The sequence below is a fragment of the Pseudomyrmex gracilis genome, unplaced genomic scaffold (assembly GCF_002006095.1).
Source record: "Pseudomyrmex gracilis isolate BER0280 unplaced genomic scaffold, ASM200609v1 scaffold_15, whole genome shotgun sequence".
Classification (NCBI taxonomy): Eukaryota; Metazoa; Arthropoda; class Insecta; order Hymenoptera; family Formicidae; genus Pseudomyrmex; species Pseudomyrmex gracilis.
Window position 1 is genome coordinate 1,254,899 of NW_018020599.1, and position 21,914 is coordinate 1,276,812.

Below are 21,914 nucleotides of genomic sequence, written 5' to 3' on the forward strand. Positions count from 1 at the left end.
TTTTTTTTTTGTACAAAAAGATGGACCGTAATTTAAGAAAATCTAGGAAACGATTTGTTTTTTTAACAATAGAACTTTCAAGAATTATGGGTAGGGAAAACTGAAACTTGATAGTAAAATCTGATACTTTTTCAAAAGCATGATATTTGTAATCAAAATTTACGGTTCGAAGATGTTTTGTCGCAACGGAACGAATCGCAGTTTCCAAGGGATTCACAATCGCAATCCGATCGTTAAAGAACGAGGACGTTCAACGGCCGGGTCTCAAAACTCAATCCCGTACCTCCCTCGCAACATCTCCGTGACCTCGTGTTGTAGCTTCTCTCGCTCTTATGAATGAATTCGTAGACGTAAAGCGTCAGTCCCTCTCACATCCGCCTATTTCGGTGCGAACGCGCGCCCTTTGCTTTTCGTAGGGGGAGAAAATTATTTCTGGCTGCTGAGAGAGAGAGAGAGAGAGAAAAAAAAAGAGAGAAAGCAGAGCGTTCTGTTCTCCGCAGGAACGTCCCGGCGTGTCTCGATCTGTCGCATTCGAGTCGATTAACGATCGTTTGGAGCCACATACATACAAGCGGCATCCACGCGACGCGGAAGACCACGAGGATCCTATTATGGTTCTCTGGCCTTCCGTACTCCGAATCGCTTCTCCGTTACCAGGAAGTTCTCGTAAACGCGAGATTTCTCGCACAAAGAGAGCCGCGTGTAGATCCTACACTTTATGCCGGATATAATGGAACTAAGTTCATCGCGTAATGCCAATACAATTGGTCGCGATGTGAAATTGATCTCGAAGTAAAGAAACAAAAATATAAATTTATATATATTTTTGTTAAGCAGATAATTTTAATATAAAATGCAAAATAAATATGATAGATAGAATTGTGCGAAATTTAATACAAACTACGTGTTTTTCTCAACATTTCAAATGGTTTTCCCTGGAGCCATGTAAAACGCTTATATATAAACTTCTAAAGTAAAAACCTTCCTTGAAAAAAGAATGAGAAAGGAAGGACCCAAGGTTTTTTTAAGAAAACAACGAAAAAGGTAGAAACCAAAAAATAGCACGATAAAGAGTAGTGTCGGGTAGAATCTTGATCCTTCCATTTGGTTTTCTAATGGAAAAGATTCTTGGCAAATTTAGGTTGTCCGATTTACGGCGTTTCTTCTTACTGTCGGTGTTTTTCAGGAGTGCGAGTTCACTGATCGGCATGTTCTTGCATGAATGCAACGCGCGCGTTCGCGCGTACGCGTAATGTATCTGTATATCGCGCGGTGAAACTGGACGCTGACAGCTGGAAACTGGTTTTCAGACAACTCGCGTACGCGAACGTAGCTGCAGAGAATCGAAGATAAAGAGAGAGAGAGAGAGAGAAAAGCGTTATTTATTAAAACGCTTCGAGAAAGCGCGTCTCTTTTGAAAATTACAAAAATAATCAAAACTATCAAATTATTTACCAAACAATGTACATGAGATGGGTCACGTGAACGGAGATATGATTATAACATTTTGAGAGAAGAGGATACGAAAAGAACAAAGAAAAACAGAAAGAAAGAGAAGAAACTTCATTGCGCTTTAGATTTATATGCGCAAAAGCCGTACATTTTCATACTGATCTTGTGTAATTTTGTATAGTGTGTATATTAAAAGTTTATATTAAAATACGAGAATAAATCCAACGGAGATACTGTGCGAGGTGAATTTAGAATAGTTACCTTATTTGAACTGAAAATGGAATTCGCTATGTGTTTTTAAACTCTCTCGCAGAAGAAAGAAATAAACGAACCAGAATGTAAAGAGAGGAAAAAAAGAAAGAGAAGAAAAGTGAAGGGAAAAGAATGAAAGAGAGGGAGAAATCAAGGAGTATACGGTTACTGGTTACTAAAGGCGAAACATGGGCGCAGAGATATAGGGGCATTTTTTTATTGACATGCGTATGTGTTAAAAAAACAATTTTGTGAAAACACTATGCTAGTTGTTATTTATCTCTCATGTAAAATCACTTGAATTTAAATTATATTAAATATTTCTTCTTAAAAAAAATTAACAAATGCTGTTAATTGTGAATGTAAAACATGAATTTTTTAAATAAATTTTAAAAGAGCATTAATAATTTTGGAATATCAAAACTTTTTTGAGAAATAAATATCTGCGATTTTGTTATTGTTTGTCTTTACGATGGCGAAGAAAACAATTGTGTTTAAAACCGAATGTGTCTTGAACGTGTCGACTAACGTTACGCGTCGAATTTTCGCTGAGCTAAAGTCAACTCCAAGTTAACCAAACAGTCCGCAAAAGAAAGTAACTGCGAAGCTAACACGAGGCAGTTCGTTTTAACGTGCAAGCCCCGACGTGCGTAAGCGTGAATTGAGATTCTCGTCGCGCGCGCGTGCAACGTACAACTTCTCTTACTTCGGAACTGTTCATGCGTGGAGAAGCGGACAAGGGGAACAAAGAAGAGATGCAATAAAAGAGACGAAGGCGGAATACGCGAGAGTACGGGGAACAGATAAACAGGCGAGAAAGGAAGGTGACGCGTCCCGCTTTGCGGTGCAGCGAGGGCGGTGCATTTTTCTCGCTCGCGCGCAAACGCGCGCATGTTGCGCGCTCGCAGCTAAAAGGAGCACAAGCACGTACGGTTAAGTTTTCCCGTGAACAGACGATGAGCCTCCTTTATTGTCGGTCGTATTGAGGATTATTCCTGCCTCCTTGGAGAGGCGTGCCGAACGGGATTGCGCCTGCAAGTTACGAAGGATCGCCGTTAAGATTACACGCGTGCGAATTGCACTTTGTCTGTCGCGAGTCTAAACCTCCTCGCGGCGCAACCGCTCGCTTTTGCGGAAGTTTTCTAAGAGATGCTACTATGCAGATTTATCGACGATGTAAGAATCAATAACTTTGTTTGTTTTATAAACAAAATGCAAAGTTGAAAATTGAAATATAAAAAACAATTCGCTCTTGATTTTAATACCTTGATGGAGTATTAAAAACAAGAATGATCGTCGGATAAAAATTGAAAAAACGCGCGAGAATGATGTAAACAAGAAAGATTATAAAAGAAGAATACAAAAGACTGTGTACATACAAAGTACGCGTGAACTATAATATACATTTGCAACTTAAGTTCAAAAGTCGAACCCATTTACATAAACAAGATCTCTGTTCCACGTGTGTCTCACAATTTTAAACTTTCTCACTTTTTCTCTCTTTCTGTCTCTCTCTGTCTCTGTCTCTCTCTCTCTTTCTTTCTCTCTCTCTCTCTCTCTCTCTCTCTCTCTCTGCAAATATATTAAAAAATCTTATGATTTAAGCACAACTGTGACTAAAATCTGCGATTTTATATATACGCACAACATTTTGTTATTATACAAAATAAAATATTTTCTGTCTGATTCACCATAATTTTTTGCTGAGATCGGCGTCGGCGGGAGGTGAGCGATACCGTTGCGTGCAGATAGATCCTGGCAGCCGTCTGTGATAATAAAAGGACGAACGTCACTTCTCTCGGGTGTGCGCACAAAATCACAGCACTTGGCACGTATCGCGTTGCGCGGCGCGGAAGGAACGACTCGCACATCAATCGCGGAACTTGTTCTCGACCTGTGTTCTCAAGCGGAAAAACGTCTATCGCACGATTTGACCGGTAGCGTTTGCCGGAACAAACAGCACAGACGATGGACCGACGGCGACGCAACAAGTGACAGACTCTGCGCCTCACAAGCGCTCGTAGTTCGCGGCTGTATGCGCGCGCTCTTCGAGGGCACCACTAACCGAACTGCGCGCGTTTTATTTGACTCTCGTCCTCGGGATACGAGGGATCGATTGTACTTTGAAATCCCATTTGTTTACATAAAAGAATAAGAAATTATCGTGACAAGGATGAAAGAAAGTATAGAAATACAGATATCGAATATAATATAAAAGGATATCGGTTGTTTTTCTGTTTTACGTTTTCCCGTTCCGTAGAGAGAACAGTTTCCCTTTTTTAATCATTTAATATATACATGATATATAATTTTTAACTTGAGTTTTCCGAGAGGAAGTTCATCGAAGAGTCATAGTATTGATAACTACAGTGTTGATAATGTAGTTTTTGATTATTAATTCACGATCATAATTTTATTTTACGCGTGATCTAATTGACAAATAAAAACATGTGAAAATTGTATTCAATAAGATATTTTAAATATCGCAGATAAAATTTGTATAATTGTTGTTTGATAAAATTATTTTATTTACTTATTTTTCGTAAACTTTATTTGTTTCTGTACATAATAAATATTTAAGAAAATAATTATAATATAAATAAAATTAAATATATATATCTCTCTCTCTCTTTATATATTTGAGTTTTATCATATTTTAGCTGATGTCCCATAAATTCACGTGATAAACTCAAGTCACGTGCATTGTTTAAAGAAACACACAATAGATGTCAGCACGATTCTCTTGTTGAAGCTAGTACATTGATTGTAATGAAATTAGAAAGAATTCTGTATTATCGTCTCATTAACAAAAAGAAGATAAAAATTAAAGTTTTTTAATAAGATAATATTATTTTTTTTATAAAGACAAACTTATAACCACAGAAAGAGAAAAATGTACTCCGAATCGATACTCGACAAAAAAAAATTGAACCTGACCTTATTAAAAAAGTAAAGTGTTGGTAGATGGCTTGATCGAATGAATACATCAAGATAAACAAATCGAGCACTTTCTGGTTTGGAGCCGCGGGCTAAACGTCGATCTGTCATACGGGCAAGTCACAAATTTAGAAGACTTTCTTTTTATCGATCTCGATGTGGCGCCTCGAATATTTATTTACCCCTCTCCTCCCTCCTCCCGCACACAATAATCCGTGATCGTGACAAGTTACAAATCGAAAGAAAATTTACGTTCTACAAACAGTAGACACTTTCTTCTTTTGCAAATATCTATTCTTTTTTGTATGTGATTAACTTTCTATTATTTTTATTCATTAAAATTTTAATCAACACAAATCTCACAAGACATTGATTTGACACATGAGAGTCAAAGAATATTTTTTAAAAAACAGTTGATTGAAGACTCGATAAATCGAAATGACAGTCGGATTGAAATATTGTCGCTTTTTGATATTTATACGTAAGAAGTGCTCGAAATATATCTGCAAAATCGTTTCAAAACTTTTTCTTCTTGACCATCTTAAACAAAAACTGACTCTAAAATATTAAATTTTAAATAATTTCCATAAAATGTAGGAACTGCAAGTGAATTACGAACGTCGGTTGTAGAAGGTCGCAGATTACTGCCGTAAGCAGGAAAGAGCTCAAAGAATTTTGCAATTTTGCGCGATCTGTATATATTATAGTATAATCCGATTAAGAATATAAAATTCCATTGTTTATGCGAGGACGGTTAAACCAAGGTTTGTTTTAAATTACTTCTTCTCTTTCTCTCTCGGTGTTATATTATATTATATTTTTCAGACCCGCGCATTAAATGCGCTATCTGACGATTTTTATGACCGTTGATTCTGTGCAATTTTTTTTTTTTTTATCAAACAAAACCGAAGAAAGACGCAGCCACAGAACAGCCAGCGACATGGTGTCACGGCATTCTTATCTACAGGCACGAGGTAGCTGTAGGAGTCCGTGTATCTTTACTTTCACTGTTCGCGGTCCGAGATCTAAGACACGTTGTCCCTCGCGATGACCTTCTCGCATCTGGAAGGACCACCGGAGCGGCCTGGCACGGCCGCGAATCGAGACGGAAGTAGAACAATGAAACAACGTGAAAATATCGGGAGCGATCGAGCGCGATCGCGCATCCCTTGCGACCGCGATTGATCTGTTTAGAGCGTCGGCTGGACAATATCTTTACCGCTTTGTTCGAACGGCAAGACCGTTGGAATTTGAATTTACATCGCGCTGGGCGAAGACGAGCCACGGATTCCAGCGTGGCATAAATTTCGTGAAACGTGTGTGTGCACGGCGCCGGCAATCGAGATATTGACAAAGAGAGAGACGGACGAACACACGGTGAAAACGAATACATGTTTGTGCGCGCTGGAGGGAAACCTGTGGTGGGATATTCACGCGCGGCCGCCGATCGTCTTCTAAACCGCGAATGAAAGGGAAAGGAAGAGTTGCACGGAGGAGCTGCTTTAACTCTGTCTCCGAATGGGATTCGTCGGGGAATTCGAAAAGAAACTGAAAACAAGAAAACAAGAGAACATAAAAAAGTAAGAGAGTCTAGGCGTCTCTCCTTTCTCAAAGAGCTTGCGGAAGATTAATCTGCTACGTATAAATGTATGCATCGTAAATTCTAGAGAGAATAGCAAGAGGATATTTAATTAAAATAATTACCTAACAACGTTATGCAAAGAGCAAAAAAACGTAATACTTTCAAGCGAATCGTTTCTCTTATTTTATACGCGCGAACGAGTTTTAATAGTATTGGCGTCAAATAACCGGCACCGATTTCCGAACATTCCTTTATTGCATTTTAGCGTAATATGTAATTCAGATGGAATAATAAAATTTAATATTCGCGCGTTCGTAAAAAAAAAAAAAAAAAAAATATGATTCGGTGATCGCTCGAAAGTGATTACACGGCGAGGAGAGAAACAGTCGTCAGTTACAGAATTGCAGAATATTTGTTTCAAGATTTACTGCATGTATACGTTTGCGAAATAAAATAATTCTCTTCGAATATATCGTCACGTTTTATTTTATCGGATAGTGGCATCTTGTTTCCATATATGCCGACACACATGGAAAATGTCTTCTGTATCGATGCGGAAAGACATTCAAATTGCTCAAGACCGTTCTCCAAATTGTGACCTTTAATGTTGGCCCATGAAATGCAAAAAACGAGAGATTCAGATTAAAATATTTTCAGCAGCAATGGCAATGCGCGCGTTCGAAGTTAATAATTCTGCTGCACAAACGATAAAGATGACACCCCGATAATTATGCAAAAACCTAATCCAGTTGTGTAAACAGGCTTAATTTCCATTAATTCGTTTTTAATTCAAAACAGCTGCGGATTTCTTGACCAATTCAGTTTTTATACATTTTTTACAGAAATACTTATGAGTAATACTTATAACAATATAAATTATTACTTTTAAAGTATAAGGTAATACTTATAACAATATTTAATATTTGGTATTTAATATTTAACCAATTTGGTTCAGTAAAATTATTTGTTCAATTAAAACAATATCTCTATATATATTGAAAGCTTTTATTCACGAGTGCTTTTACCAGAATAAACATTGTTAGGCAAATATACAGAGAACGCGCCGTATTGCTTTGAAGCAGTCATTGATCAAGTTCAAGCGTTTTGTGTCCGCGAACTTTATCAATTGTCACTTATAAGTACGTGCGTACGTACGAGATTGTTTACGTGAAATAAAAAAAAAAAAAAAACAGAAAAACAAATAGAATACGAAACAAATCATTATACAACCAATTACATCATTTTGTTTCTCCGCATCTCATTTGCGCTGAGAGTAGAGTATGCCAATCGATATATGCTAAATATACTTTTATTAATGAATTCAGACGTAACGAGCTTGCGGAGCAAGCAACGAGCAAGCGGAACAAACCCGCTACACCTTCGCCACATTCGCGACTCGCCTTCTTGCTCTTGTGTGTAGCCGACGTGGAGTCTCTGTTGTACACTACTTCGCGACATTATACACGGCGATGTGAGGGGGTGAGTGTGAGCGCATATCATTAAAGATTACCGTATTGGTATCCCCGAGAGAGACCACACGTATATACGGTATATCGGCGAGCCCGGGCTTCGGCAACGGGTGGTTGCTGCGGCAGAGTGAGAGTGCCATATATATAGAGAGAAGGGGAAACTCGACTCGGCACTCCAAAGTACACAGCCTCCGCGATTGCAGTGGTGTGCTCTTTCGGTTGGGTTCCTGCCACCGTTGTCGCCTGATATTCAATCAAGTGGTAACAGTCGGCCGTCAGATCGGTGCTCATTTTTCAACAAAAGGAAACGTCCATCATCCGCAGGACTCGCAGATTTGTCTCTTCTGGTCCCGTCGGCACCATGAAACTTACGTTGTTCACGTAAGTACGTCGTTGCGTCCGCAACGTTCGCGAGATTTCGTCTCGACGAAGTGAACAGTTCGGTGCGAAAATAAAAAAAAAAAAAAAAAAAAAAAAAAAACTGTTATTCATCAGATTTATCGTAATAAAACAATGTCTCTCGATTTTAAATAAAATCTCGCACTAAAAAAACACGCGAGAATTCTTCGATATTCTCAATTTTGAGTGCAATCTTATTCTCGCTTACGTTGTCTAATTAAAATAATTGCAAAACGCGGTTGTAACATATTGGTCCAAGCCTTTGTTTTCCGATGAACTCGAGATGTTAAAAGGACAAGAGATCACGACGCGGGAAGAGGATTTTTGATCAAATTTTGTTCGTCGACGCGTTGTTCTACCGGCTACTTCTGCGATCACAGATTTTTTATTTGATTTAGTTCTTTGGTGAACCAGCGCGAGTAATTCCAAGGTTGTACATTCGCGATCGAGAGCGCAGCGCGTACGTACACACATCGTTTCAGGCTTTAATTCCTATCATTTTGTTACCTGTAATCAAAATTGCTGACGCCTGGAAACTGCGGCTGAGAGTGTCCAATAACTCTCGATCGCGAACGTGAACCGATGTACGATTTGAATAACTGATACAGAATTCGAGAAAAACAATTTAGCATAATGTTTTCGCACAATTTTGAATATAATGTATTCCGATTGAGAAGATGAAGCACGTGCTGGGGAGAAATTATTCAATCACCACCGACTGATTGATTAAGTTTGTATATGTACGTACTACCCGTTCGCGTTCGACTACATTTCGATCGGATTCATGATTCCATCGGGGCGCAAACACGTCTGCGAGCCGGGTATTAACGGGATGCAGAGAGGCGCGTTATGCAAACGCCTGCAGTAGTCGGTTCAAATCCTTTCCTGGTTCTGACCAGGAAATTGATTAGGAAAGCCGCGGCGAGAGCGAGAGCGCATAACTGCAATTATTACTTAAAATCGATTAGTGCGCGTCGAGAAATCAGAAATTTGTACAAATATATATCACATATAACATACAATATTTCTAGCTGTTAGTTTTATTAAAATATTATCTGTACATATTCTAACGCAATGGCATTGTCTTTTAACATCTGTATCGCAAATCAGCGAGAAAAAAACTAGAGAGAAAGACATTTATTACGCCGAGAGGCGAGGTTTCTTAAGCACGCAATAAAAATGCATCAGATAGCAAAGAAATTTGCATCACATTTATGCAGTTAAAAAAAAAAAAAAAGAACGAAAAGATACTGAGAAATATAAAGAAGTAAGATTAAAGTGTAAGAATAGAAACTAATGGAGAAAGAGAGAGAGAGAGAGAGAAAGAAAGAAAAGAAAAAGATAAAAAGCGCAATAAAGATTTTTTATGCAGGTAGCTACTACAAACCCACGCACAACTCTAACGACATCCTGCAGACAGAGAATAATGCGAATGCAATTATTTCTCTCGAAGGCGAAGCGCTGGCAAGTTCACTGATCTCGCATCGCGACAAAGAGAACAGATCATCACGAACTCCGTCTTTTGATACAAATTCAGACGCATGCAAATCGAGATTTCCGTGCGCCGGGAGATTACGCGAGAAAAGTTGCAAGGATTTGTGTTTATTAAAATTTTCTACGTCGAATAATTACCCTCTTTTATCGACGATCGACTAATCGCTTGCACGATCGCGTTTGCACGTGACATTTTTTTTTATTTCTTTTTATCTCAACTTTCAGTTGCTCGTACGATCGTGACTTTTTTTTAATTTCTTTTTATCTTGAAACTGTCCAGTACAATATCTAATTTAACTATTTGGTCACGTCGAGACTGAGACGTGTATTTTCAATGCAAGCAGCTTTCTTAATAAAGGTCTTTTTTTTTTTTTGATTACGTAAAAGTACGTTTATATTAGAATGCTCCATATAAATAGATTCTGACATAAAACAATGATAATGACTCTGTTGTGATAACAAATATAAATGATCTGGATAAAAAGTAGGCGAGACAAGTTTTGCTTATTATAATAACAAATATCGGTTTGATAATCATTTTTATTACGACGTTAAGTAGACTTAGATATGTGATGGCAATTTTACGACTCCTTAATAATCACGAGTCGATAAACTAATTGCTATAAAAAATTTATGACAGCAAAAGAGATTGTTGTAGTCTGAATTTTTTGGTTAATTATTTTTAACCAAATTGATTTGTTAATTAATTACAAAAACAGACAAAAATTTTACTCCCGTTAAATTGTCGACGGGAAAGATAACCTTGCTAACGGTAAAAATGTAATACCGTGCGATGACGCGCGGTGAATAATGACGGCGGCGTACGAATGTTCCGTTTCAAAGAACTCAAACAGTGTCGCACTGTCATTAGCAATGCGACGAGAATATTTAGCCAGCATGATAATTAAGCGGGGAGCTAATGTTTCAGAAAAATACATTCATGAGAGACACAAATGATGAATGGCACGTGTTATTTTTAATCAGCGTCACATAGAGAAAACTATTCAGGCTGAGAGAATGATTTTTATCGTCGGAATGTCCTTTCAGCAAAGAATTTAATTGCCATTCGCGAATAAAGGATCTATCCATCTGTCTATCTGCGATGAGGTAATCACGATTAAAATATAAAGAATTCTTGCGTCAGGAAAACTGCTAAAGGCCAACCTTCGGAGAGAAAAAGAAGTTCAAAAATTATTCAGCGTGAAAGCGAGAAAGAGCACTTTAGTCGAAGATTTGCATCAGCTGCGACACTCGTGCTTGTCTCCAAGGAAAAGTCAGATAAAGAAACTTGTACTCTCTATATGACCGAACAAATATTGTCTCAGAAAGTTGGCGAATGATCGTTCACTTGATTATACTTGGCTGTCGATAATAATACGCTTTGAATGAATAAAATAATATTCCGAGTGAATATTTCGCCAAGAATTGGCATGCACTTTCACGCAGCATCACTGCGTGTGCATCCCACGTGATTAACACCAATCTAATCGCGTGGGCAACTCATCGTGTCGTTTTGACCAAATGCGGAGGTAAAGACATGAGTTATTCCGGAGACTCGACCTTGCTCATTAGTTATTATCGTTCCGTTCGTTCGTAATGATTCAAAATACGATTCAAGATATGATTCATAAAATACGAAGCGTGCAAACAAATCTTTACAAAAATCTTATATTAAAATTCACGTAGAAAGAAATTAATACTTAACAATCTTTAAAAAAAGATTACTACGATATTCTAGAAAATATTGCAACGAATTGCGAAAAAAAGTAAGGAAATTTACATATTTTCTACTCAAACAACACGTTTTTTACTTTTTTATTTTTATTTGTTTTGAAACCAGTGACAATCGTGTTGCTAAATGTCGTCACCGTTCTCGTTTCGTACGGTGTTCCAAATCCGCGTTTTCGCAATCGTCCTGCGCGAATATTCCTGCGGCGATCTATCGAACAAGATGACCGGAGCGTCGTGGATCCCTCGAAATTTCTCCCCCTTTCTTTCTTGACCGCGGGCCTTCGAGGTTCGGCTGGTTTTCTTGACATTTGTGAGCCGCCTCACGTATGAATGTCCCGTCGTGACGGCGCGGCCAATCCCGAGCGCCGCGCGGTGCGCGCGAATTGCACGAGAGCCGAGCAGAGAAAGTGAGTCTCGTGTACGTGAATGTCACAGGTCAAAATCCACCTGGTGTACACGGATCTACTACGAGTGAACGCGAACGCGCGAACATGCGAGAAACGGGCGTCGCGCCGAACCGAGCCGAGCCGAGCGCACGTATAATAATCGCTGCAGCGCACGTCACACAAAGTAGGATCTTTCGTCCTCGGACGACTTCTTTTTTCGGAATTCCTGGCGAAAGTTGCGCTCGCGGATCCTGTCTTGGCACACATGTATCCTGCGTAAAATCGCCTCAATGACACGCCGGAGACAAAAGTCCGATTTGCGCTGCTTTTCAGAGAAACACTTTTAGAAACACTGTCTAAAAACTGAAAGAGAATGCAAACAACGTTTGTCACGGTTAGAAGAAAAATCTAAAAATTTTATTTTAAAATTGCACGAGAATAAAATTAATTTAAAAAAATATACATGCCAATTATAAATAAGTATCTCATCGGAAGATTAATGAGACATGCAAGATGCATCTCTCTCGCTTTTAAATTTCTACCGATAATCTTGCTTTCCAGCTGTTACGTTTTCAGAGAGCAGCCTGACTTGCATATTCCGCTGTGTCTCTCTTGAGTGCAACCTGTCAATAAAACGCCATAAACTCGTTTCACGACGGTGTTAGACTGCTTAAATTACACATTTTTTTTTTTACACGCAAATACATACACACGTAAGCGACAGCACGAATTGTTATACAAGTTTTCATACAATCTTTTGGTTTGGCTTCCTCCCAGACTCTGGGAAAATTATTTTCTAAGAACGTGATCCGCATGAACGCGATCGCGCGCGTGTTGTAATCTGCAGCTGTCGTGCGTATGACAAAGCGGCATCGTTCTTCCGTGTAACTCTTGTAACGCCGCGTCATATATAACTAGTATTCGAATATAAACGCCTATTTTTCTTAAAGAAACACATATGCGTGTATCTAACACGTGAGTTATTCTGTAATCAAACACCGAGACACGATTTTACGATCTGATTTTGTAATCAACAGAATTGTAGATAATGAGAAAATTAATTAAAAAACCCAAAAATAAATTTAAACTATGTTACTTCTCGTTCAAGATAAATTAAGTTAAAAAAGCAGACGTTAATGCGGAAATTGCAAATAACTCATAATAATAATTTATGTTTCTTTAAAGATTATTGGCCCTCTGTATAATTGCTGTCTGCAAATCGGCTGAAGAGGAATATGATTACGAAGAGGAGGCAGCAGCTGCGCCTCCGGTGACGCCGGCGCCAGCAAAGCCGGCAGGTGGTCGACTGGGAGGACTCTTGTCGCCGAGAGGACGTACCAACGTAGCAGCAGCAAATGTGGGAAAAAAGAGAGCACCGGCGGTGAATAGATAGTTTTTTGCATTACAGCTTTTAAAGTAGATTTAAAAAAAATATTTCAAAATATGATTATAACTAATAACAAAGATTATAACGCGCGCGATTATGACTAAAATTAAAATAATCTTGAAAATGTATTTTTTTAATACGTCTCTCTCAAATTAAATAACAAAACTATATCTGTAAAATAATGATGTGTCTCTTTTTCGTTTCCTAGACTCAATCAACAACGTCAAAGCCGGTGGAACAAGCACCCGAGGAAGACGCAGATGCAGAAGACGAAGAAGTGCTCGAAGAAAGTCAAGAACACGATGCTCCGACAACGACTACCGAATCTACGAAAAAGCTTCGTAGTAACGGAGGCGTCAGGCCCTTCAGGTGACAAAACATTTGGCAAATACTTTATGCACCTGTTGTATTCCGTAAAAAAACATGGACGCAATATAATTTCAGATCAAACGAGGATCTCTTAAATGCTTTGAAAAGAAGAAGAGCCCAGATTGGGTCTAGCAGTCATTCGCGAGAATCTGCGAGCACACATTCCGCAGCAGAGCACACCACACCCAAGTCAAAGTAACGCAACAAGTCGAGTAGAAAATATTTATTTCGCAAAAGTTATACTAAAGCAATCTCTCTTGTATTGTAAATAATATAAATTATAAAAAAAAATCTCAGATAAGAAAGTCACTTACGATTTCGATTAAAACGTGACTGATGGTTTGTAATATAATTGCGTAATGTATTTCAGAGTCACAACCACAAATAATCGTAGCAAGCCTAGCACAGGTGGTGAAGCGAGACCGTCAGGACGCGGTAGGTTCGGAGGAAAGGGAAGTAAGACTGTTCAAGAAGAAGTCGAGGAGACTCAGAGAGAAGAGATTCAAGTGAAGCCTAAAGTCTCTCCTCGCAGGGGTTAAGTCAACTCCGGTCTACTTCGCGTTGAGAACTACCTAAAAATTTGTTGATTTCTCAGAAATACATCAATTTCAAATTCAACGTACATTCAGCGCACAATGTCAGTCTTTTTAGTTCTTTTTTTTTTTTATTGCAAGGTTTATAATTGTAGCGAAACAATTTCAAATGTTTACGACAATCGCGGATTTTCGAGTGTCATACTTTCCGCGTATACGAAAACTTTCGATAACTAACATTAAAACAATTTGGGCACGAGTTACATGGAAGAGACATCATGTCTTTCTCGAAGACCGACAGCTTCGTTCACGTTTCTCGCGAAGTATTGAATACACTCTTATAGCTCTCGTCGATGAAGAAATATGTTGAAAGTGAGCGTATCGATTATTTGCAATAGGTGTTAACCCGAGAAAGACAGTTTTCTCCTTCGTTACTAAATTTCGACCGATGCGTCCGTGTTAGGAGATACGATGGAAAAGTGATGTGTACATAGCAAAACACCGCCGTCCGTCAAGTACTTATATATATATATATATAAATATAAATCAACTATTGTATAAATGTAAATTAATGTCACAATAAAATTTCTGGAAAGTTACGCTGTCTTTTCCATCTATTCTTTTGCTTCGTGTGCAACTAATTGTATTATTTTAACGTGTAAAATACTATAAAAACTGAAATCTGATTAAATAAAACTTAATTAAACAGGTTTGTACATGTATTAAAATAGCTTTGAAATTTCTTTAATTAATATAAAATACGAAATGCCTAAAACTCTGATAAAAACTATTCAGAAGTCTCAAAAAAAGTTTTGATTTTCAAACCTGAAAAATTCTTTTTACAAATTCTCGGCTTCACAGTATTTTCCAGAGTACTTTCAAAACCGTTTGTTATCTTTGCTCGATCTCTTTGATCTATAAGAGTTTGATTCACACCTTTGATACTGCCCGTAGTATCAAAGGCGAATGAACTCAACCGCGCGCTTTACCGTCGGTCGACCGTAAAACCTTATGTACGTATATATATGTATATATATATATATATATATATATATATATATATACGTACGTGACAAAAGTTACAAAATAATATTCTATCTTAATGTAAAAGGTAGAAACACGTGCGCGCGCGGAATTTCAATTTCACTGAACGTGATCTCTACGTAAAAGCAGAATTTTCTAAATTCACTGTTCTCTATACAAAAACAGAAAAAAATGTACACACCGTCCTTCAGAAGAAGGCAATACCATCGAAATATATTTGTCTGCCTCGAATTAAACGTGTTTCACGTCACAATTAAATAGACTGTTATTTTTCTCATTTCCAAGGCTCATTTGCTACAAATCGAAACAAGCTCGTAATAAGTCTAATTAAGCTGTTTAATTTCAGACCTTATATCTGATCGGAGGCGTAACGTTCTCCTTTATTGTCTCGTCTCGCGAATGTTCAGACCCGTGAAAAAATAATGATGCACTCATCGGGGAATGTGCACACACGGGAGAAACTCCTACGATGAACTTCGGAATGTTGGAGGCGTTCGGCGCGTGCACTCTCGCATTCACGCGTCTCGCATTGTGCGCGTTACAGGTAACGGCGCAAGAGAATTTTACCTTACCACTCCCGAAACTCCGAAAGTTTGTGATGCCGACCGACCCACTTTATTGCCGATAAATAATCCAATCACGACCTCTCCTCAACGCGGACTTCAATTTTATTTACTCCAATATCGAATTGTCTCTTGCGTGCTTAAAATTACGACGCCATCCAAAAGCGAAATAGATAAAAGCGAAGCGCAAGTAGATTCTTTCAATAAACAATCGAGGAAATATCAGCTAATTGAGTCACGTGTCATACATAAATTACAAGAGTCGACATTGTAATAATTTACTTTCAAATATGTATTCTAGATTTGTAATAATGAAAATTTTTGTGTTTTTCAATATTCGAATTTTTTGAATCAAATCGTGAAACGCGCGTGTACAAAAATATCGTTACTATTAAATATTTCTCATAACCTGCACTTTCCGCGAAACTCTTGCGACACTCTCGACTTTCGAGCGTGTACACACAATCTGAAAGCTGGAAACTACAATCGACCGGCAACAGGTCTGCGATACGAATCTAGATACGACGGTGGTCCAAAACTAATCGAGGCGTCAGCGTTTACAAGGAATATGACCTATAGACGCGGGTAATTCGTCCGTGAGCGAGCACGAGAACGCTGAACTTTAAAGTTCACCGTCGACTAGATTAAACCAGGTGACGTTCGTGGCGGGGACTTTGCGGTTTTCGGTTGTCCTCGCGCGTGCTACGCAGCCTTGGATCGCGATTGCAGCCGACGACGACGGGAGGACTACAAATCGATGAGGAATCCAAGGGAGAGTGCGGATAGAACGCTAGAAAACGAGAAGAAACGAAGGAGAGAGAGAAAGGTGGTCGCGACCGGGCCCGTAAGAGCCAGAGGTGTACATACGACAGGCAGGAAAGTGAGAGGAGGTGGCATCTGGTCGGCCTTGAGGCTTTTACGAGAAACATTTCACTCACAAAGAACATCCAAGCCGCGTCGTGACACCGGGATGCCACGTTTCGGCCGCAAAAAAAAATCAACAAAAGGGAAGGGGAGAAGAAGAGATAAAAAAATGCAAGTCGATAACTCTCAAGAGCAGAAGCATCAACGCTATTATTAGCAGCTAGAGATAAGAAAAATGTCATGCATTCAAGATACATTTGTACTGAACTCACAAGAATGTTGGGAATAAAAAACTTGACCTTTCTGTATTATAATTAGTCAATATTCAAATTATATCGCAAAAAGTTGTTGGATCAACTTCATCAAATTGCTTAACAGACATTCAAAATAAAAAAAATTATGGTTTATTAAAATTTAGTAAACGAAGAATCTTTGAAATTTGAAGAATACTGAAGAGTAAAAAGATTTTTTCAGTTTAACAAAAATTTTTATCCTTTCTTCCTAAGAATTAATATCAAATTGACACAATATTCTTTTTAATGTTTAAATGACCATCAAAAAATATCGCAACAAATATAAAGTTTTCTGCAGCTCATTATAATCGTTTAAAATGCTCGGATAATAATTTTTACATCAAGCCAGAGAAATGTATTTAAGTCACTCGAGTGTTTGTCATGAGATGTGCATCATTGTGAACGTGCACATTTGCACACAAATATCTTCGCTCGCCTATAATACAATTCTAATCGCGAAACGGGAGTGATCCTGTCCTGTTCACCAGTCATCCTTGATCGCGACGACATTCCACGAGGAATTTCCCGTTTCTTTTGACCTCCGCTAGCTAATGCAACCGTTGACATCGCAACCCTCGTTAAAACCGTTATTGTTGTTCGTTGTTAAAAAGCTTCCTCGCTTCTGCGAGGAAAGTGAAACAAAGATTTCCGTCTGTGTGACGCGCGAAAAAATAGCGTACGGTGAAAGGAGAGAAATTTTGATGCCGTCAGATTGCACGTGCGAAGTTCCTCGCCATCGCGATTTATTAGCGCCTCTTATTACGGCAAAGGTTAAATTTGTCGTCGTTTTCGAAATATTGTGGATTTCCTAATTATCTGCCTCGTGTAATTTTTTGTTTAATCAAATTTTCTAACAAATTTCAAAAAATTTTATTCTAAAACAAAAACACAAATAAACACCATAAACGTATAAAAATAACAACGAAACGCATATATTCGAATTAAGCTTCATTATGTTGTTACGCGTATTATGGACAATTACATAACTAAATGCGGTTGTTTGAGATGATAATATACGACTTTTATGTGTGAACTCGTACGGATGTACCTGCAGGCAACGCAATAAGTTTCCACGTTGACCTTTTAATAATGTCATAGAAATTGCAAACGTGATCATGTTTCTACTTACGCGCCTATATTTTCATGTGTATAAAATTATTCTTACTCTTTGAAACAAGGCGCGAAAATTTTAATCAGAACATGGAAATTTCGTTACTGAAATGTTAACTTCGCACATGCTTTGTCGAGCATGTAAAACACATGCACATAAATTAAAAAAAAAAAAAACTCTTTAAAAAGTATTATATTCTTATATTGCGACAAAACTGATATCAATAGAAGAAAGTGATTTCGCGACGCAAACGTGACTCTATAATTATACAAAATGCGCACATCTCGGCAATTTATGTCGCCGACAAAATGTCGTTGCAACATAAGGAAATGATTATGAAAATACGGCGTGCATTACAACTTGGCGTATTGCACAAACTGTAACGCGCATGTCCTCTAAGAGCGAATAAATACCTATGTTTGTCGATTGCGCGCGCGCGCGACAGTTCATAATTGCACTTCATTTGCGGGAGTAAAGAAAGAACGTGTCTTTCTTTAGAAAGAGATTTATTCCGATTTGTCCCCCTTGAAACGAAACATTGCTCAAACTGCATCAGTACAATGTGCGAACATATTCATCTCGAGTAATGAAGTAACGAAGTACATTAGCGAGCTAACCGGTGCGCGAGCTGTATAATAAAGTGGTTTTATTACTCTCTATGCCCGCAACAAATGCAATAACGTAATTTTGAAGATAATGATAAAGCAAACGATATTGTAATCACGTACACATTTTAGTTTTGATAAACTACATTGTGTGTGTTGCGGAATCAGATACGTTTGATATAAATCGGCCGATATTAAAGAGTACTGTGAAGAATCGCGTGTCACGAGTTATTGATCGCTCGATTAATCACTCATGTACCGATCTTTGTGTAATCGCGAGCAGGATATCCGACTTATTAATAGCCCGTCTCGATTGAACGCGCGTCACGGAGAAAAAGGCGCAACAAGTGTCGTTGTGTTCGTTTACGACGGTAACAGTCAAGATTGCGACTCGAGCGGTTATATCCTGATCAGCGAAATCAATGAGCGGTAATAACATGGGTAGCCGACGGTAAAATAAAAAAAAATAAAAAAAAAAAAAACAACTATCACGTGAAGAAGAAAGAGAGAGAAAGAGAGAAAGGTGTAAGAGAAAGAGGGAAGGACTTTCTCTCTTCAGGGGCGGAGGTGATTCTTGTTCGCTTTCCCTGATATACATCGCATCCGTTCGCGCGAGTCCGAACGCGCGCGAGGATCGGCACGTGGACAGTACTCCATCACAGGTAAAGAACACACCTAAGCATATCTGCGCGCGTGTCGGTTATGATGTATCCTTCTAAAAGTGAGAATCTGGAATTCCGCGCGAACAGCGTGCTATTACGTAATTTAATGAGAAAGCAGACATCTTACGAGAGAAGTTATTCAAAAGCAAAACAAAAGAAAAAAAAAACAGTCGGACTTATTACCGGCGCGAATTTATAATTGTTATAAGCCGGTTATCTAACGTTAACTACGCCCGATAAGTCCGCGTAGTTTTCAAACCTTCTTGTGTGTTTGATTTTTTCACTCCACATTACTTGTGCAACTTTTTACGCTTCTACATTCGATTGCGTAACGCATGTGAAACGTACGCGATGCTTACTCTCGTGAGGAATTCTCGCGCGATATATTTAACGCGACGTCGAATTAACGTATATGCATGTATACTGCATGCGAGAACAAGGAAACACATGTGCGCGCGAGTGACAGAATAATTATACCGTTTGCCTTCGCCGTGATATCAATATTGGGCGCCCATATGGACGCTGTATACGCGGTCCATGTACCGTGTACGCGCCAATGTGAAGGTCACCACTACGCAAGCTATCTCGCCCATGAATGACCTTAAGTAATTCTATCAGAAAAAGCGTGTTTAAATAATCACAATCGATTTTCTCAACATTGATTGTTGCCGTTTTTATCTTGACGCTGATTGGACGTTTCTCGGATGTGTTTCTCGATTCATGTCGTGCGAATCAAGAGACACGGTAGTGCCCTCTTATGCCCGAAATTCATGTGATTGAGAAGTGAGGAGATTTTCACAGAGCAATATCTTAAGAACGACTGAATCGATCAATTTCGTTTCAGTCTCAATTACTACAGAACAAAACACTAAAAACGAAGTATTCTTGCGTTTTTTTGTTTGTGCTTCTAATTTGAAGATATGTGACAATACAGTTTTTTTCGAAGTGAGAAATTCACGTTTGCAGAAACGTTATTATTATTCTAATAAGAAGAAGGAAAAAGACAAGCTGTACACCTGATATTCGGGTAAAATTCTTCTTTATTCAGAGATTTGACAAACGTTTCGATCTACTATGAGATCTTTTTCAGTGTCTATATACACTATAAGAAAAGAATTCTTTTGTAGTTGACTAAAGTCACGTATTTTGTTTTTCTTCTTTTCTCTGTCGCGTGATTTTACTTTAGTCACGTTTTTAAAGATACGTGACCGAAGTAAAGTCACGCGACTTTAGTCACGTGATGATTTTTCCCATTTTTCCTGTCAAAAATAAGTATTAAAATAAAAACAATAATAACGTGCGCGTAGCGCGCGCTCCTGTGTTGTGCTAGTTTAATTAAATTATACATCTTCGATGAAAAAAGTTTAATAAAAGAGCATTTGATGTGATATGGAATAAAAAACAATCATCAAAATCTTTTTATATTTGAGAAACAGGGCGCGTAATTACACTTTAATCTTTTACACTTCATACGCAGTTAATATCGGAGTGTTTGTCAAGACCGATAGAGTGTTCTGCAATATCTCGCATGCGTACTTCGCGGTGCGTACAATGAAATGTAGAACTTCGCGATCGCCGTGGTGTGCAAAGTGGGTCAAGTTGATATCCGGTTTCGCGAAACCGGAATACGTGGCCGCGCGCGAAATCTTTCTTTACGACCGATTCTCTCGATCGGAATGCATTTCGAAAAACAATAGCAGTAGCGCATCACATTATCAGACGCGACTCGTCTCTCAATTCTATTCCCGTTTTAATTGAACCTTCCTTTTTTATGAAAGGGAGTAACGTTGTGTCGGGTCGTTACGTAAGAAAACACACAACTGCAAATGCCTCGAAAAGGCGTAAAAGTGAAATAAAGATATACCGCGGATGTGCTTTCACGCGTGTGTGTTTGGTCGAGGAGAACATCAAGGAAACTTCTCTCGTAAGCTTGTAATTAATGTGCAAAAGTGGGAAACGCGCGAAGATTATTTCCGAGAGACATGCGAATGCGTTTATTAGTCGACAACACGCACTAACCGCCAAGTGAGATAGAGAGAGAGAGAGCATCGAGATATAAACGAAGAGGGAAAAATATACGTGGACCGGTCGATCTCAAGAAGAAACCGAGAGTGGGAGGCACTTTCCATGAAATTCCTTTGAGCGTCTCGGATTTCGTCATCGCGTCGTCTGCCCAACGAAATCGAAAACATTTTTATTGTCGTTCCCGGATATTCCGCGCGGATCAGCCGAGCGGATTTGCAGCGGCATCTAAATGCGCGAATAATTTACTTCAACGAGATGAATATTTGATGAGAGATAGATTTGATGAGACGGCTACGTACGCACGCGCGTCACGATCAATGTATTAATTTATTTTGAATAAAGTAAGATATAAGTACAATCTCTCTCATGATGATTCTCTCCTTCTTCTATTCTTTATACAAGTCGCAATACATCATGTACAAGTCAATTTTTGTCAGTGACGCCACTGCGTTTTCGCCATTGTCTTCATCAATATTTATGCGCACCTTAGAAATTCCGGTTTCTCTCTGTCCTTAACATTGAATGAGTTAGTAGTGTTCGACTTTAGATATGCGAGAAGATATTTCGCTACGTCGGGATTTCACCTCGGCTTGTCATTTTACTGAAAGGTTTACAAATTGCTGTCTACGTGGTTTTAAAGTGGTTTATTTTACTGTAATAATATATTTTTTTATGAGATTCTGATTAGAAAATGTTATAGAAATAACAACAAATAAAATAAAAAACTAAATTATTGATAATGGCTGTGGTAAAAAT

At 38.5% G+C, this 21,914-nt stretch overlaps 1 protein-coding gene across 1 annotated transcript; it reads left to right on the plus strand.

Annotated features, from left to right (window-relative positions):
- Positions 1 to 7,850: 7,850 nt before the first annotated feature.
- Positions 7,851 to 14,590, plus strand: LOC109863988. Its single transcript, XM_020444738.1, has 5 exons — positions 7,851 to 8,073; positions 12,888 to 13,083; positions 13,298 to 13,458; positions 13,534 to 13,653; positions 13,829 to 14,590. The coding sequence occupies exons 1-5, from the start codon at positions 8,054 to 8,056 to the stop codon at positions 13,995 to 13,997; spliced, it is 666 nt and encodes a 221-aa protein (XP_020300327.1). The 5' UTR covers positions 7,851 to 8,053; the 3' UTR covers positions 13,998 to 14,590.
- The last annotated feature ends 7,324 nt before the right edge of the window (positions 14,591 to 21,914 follow it).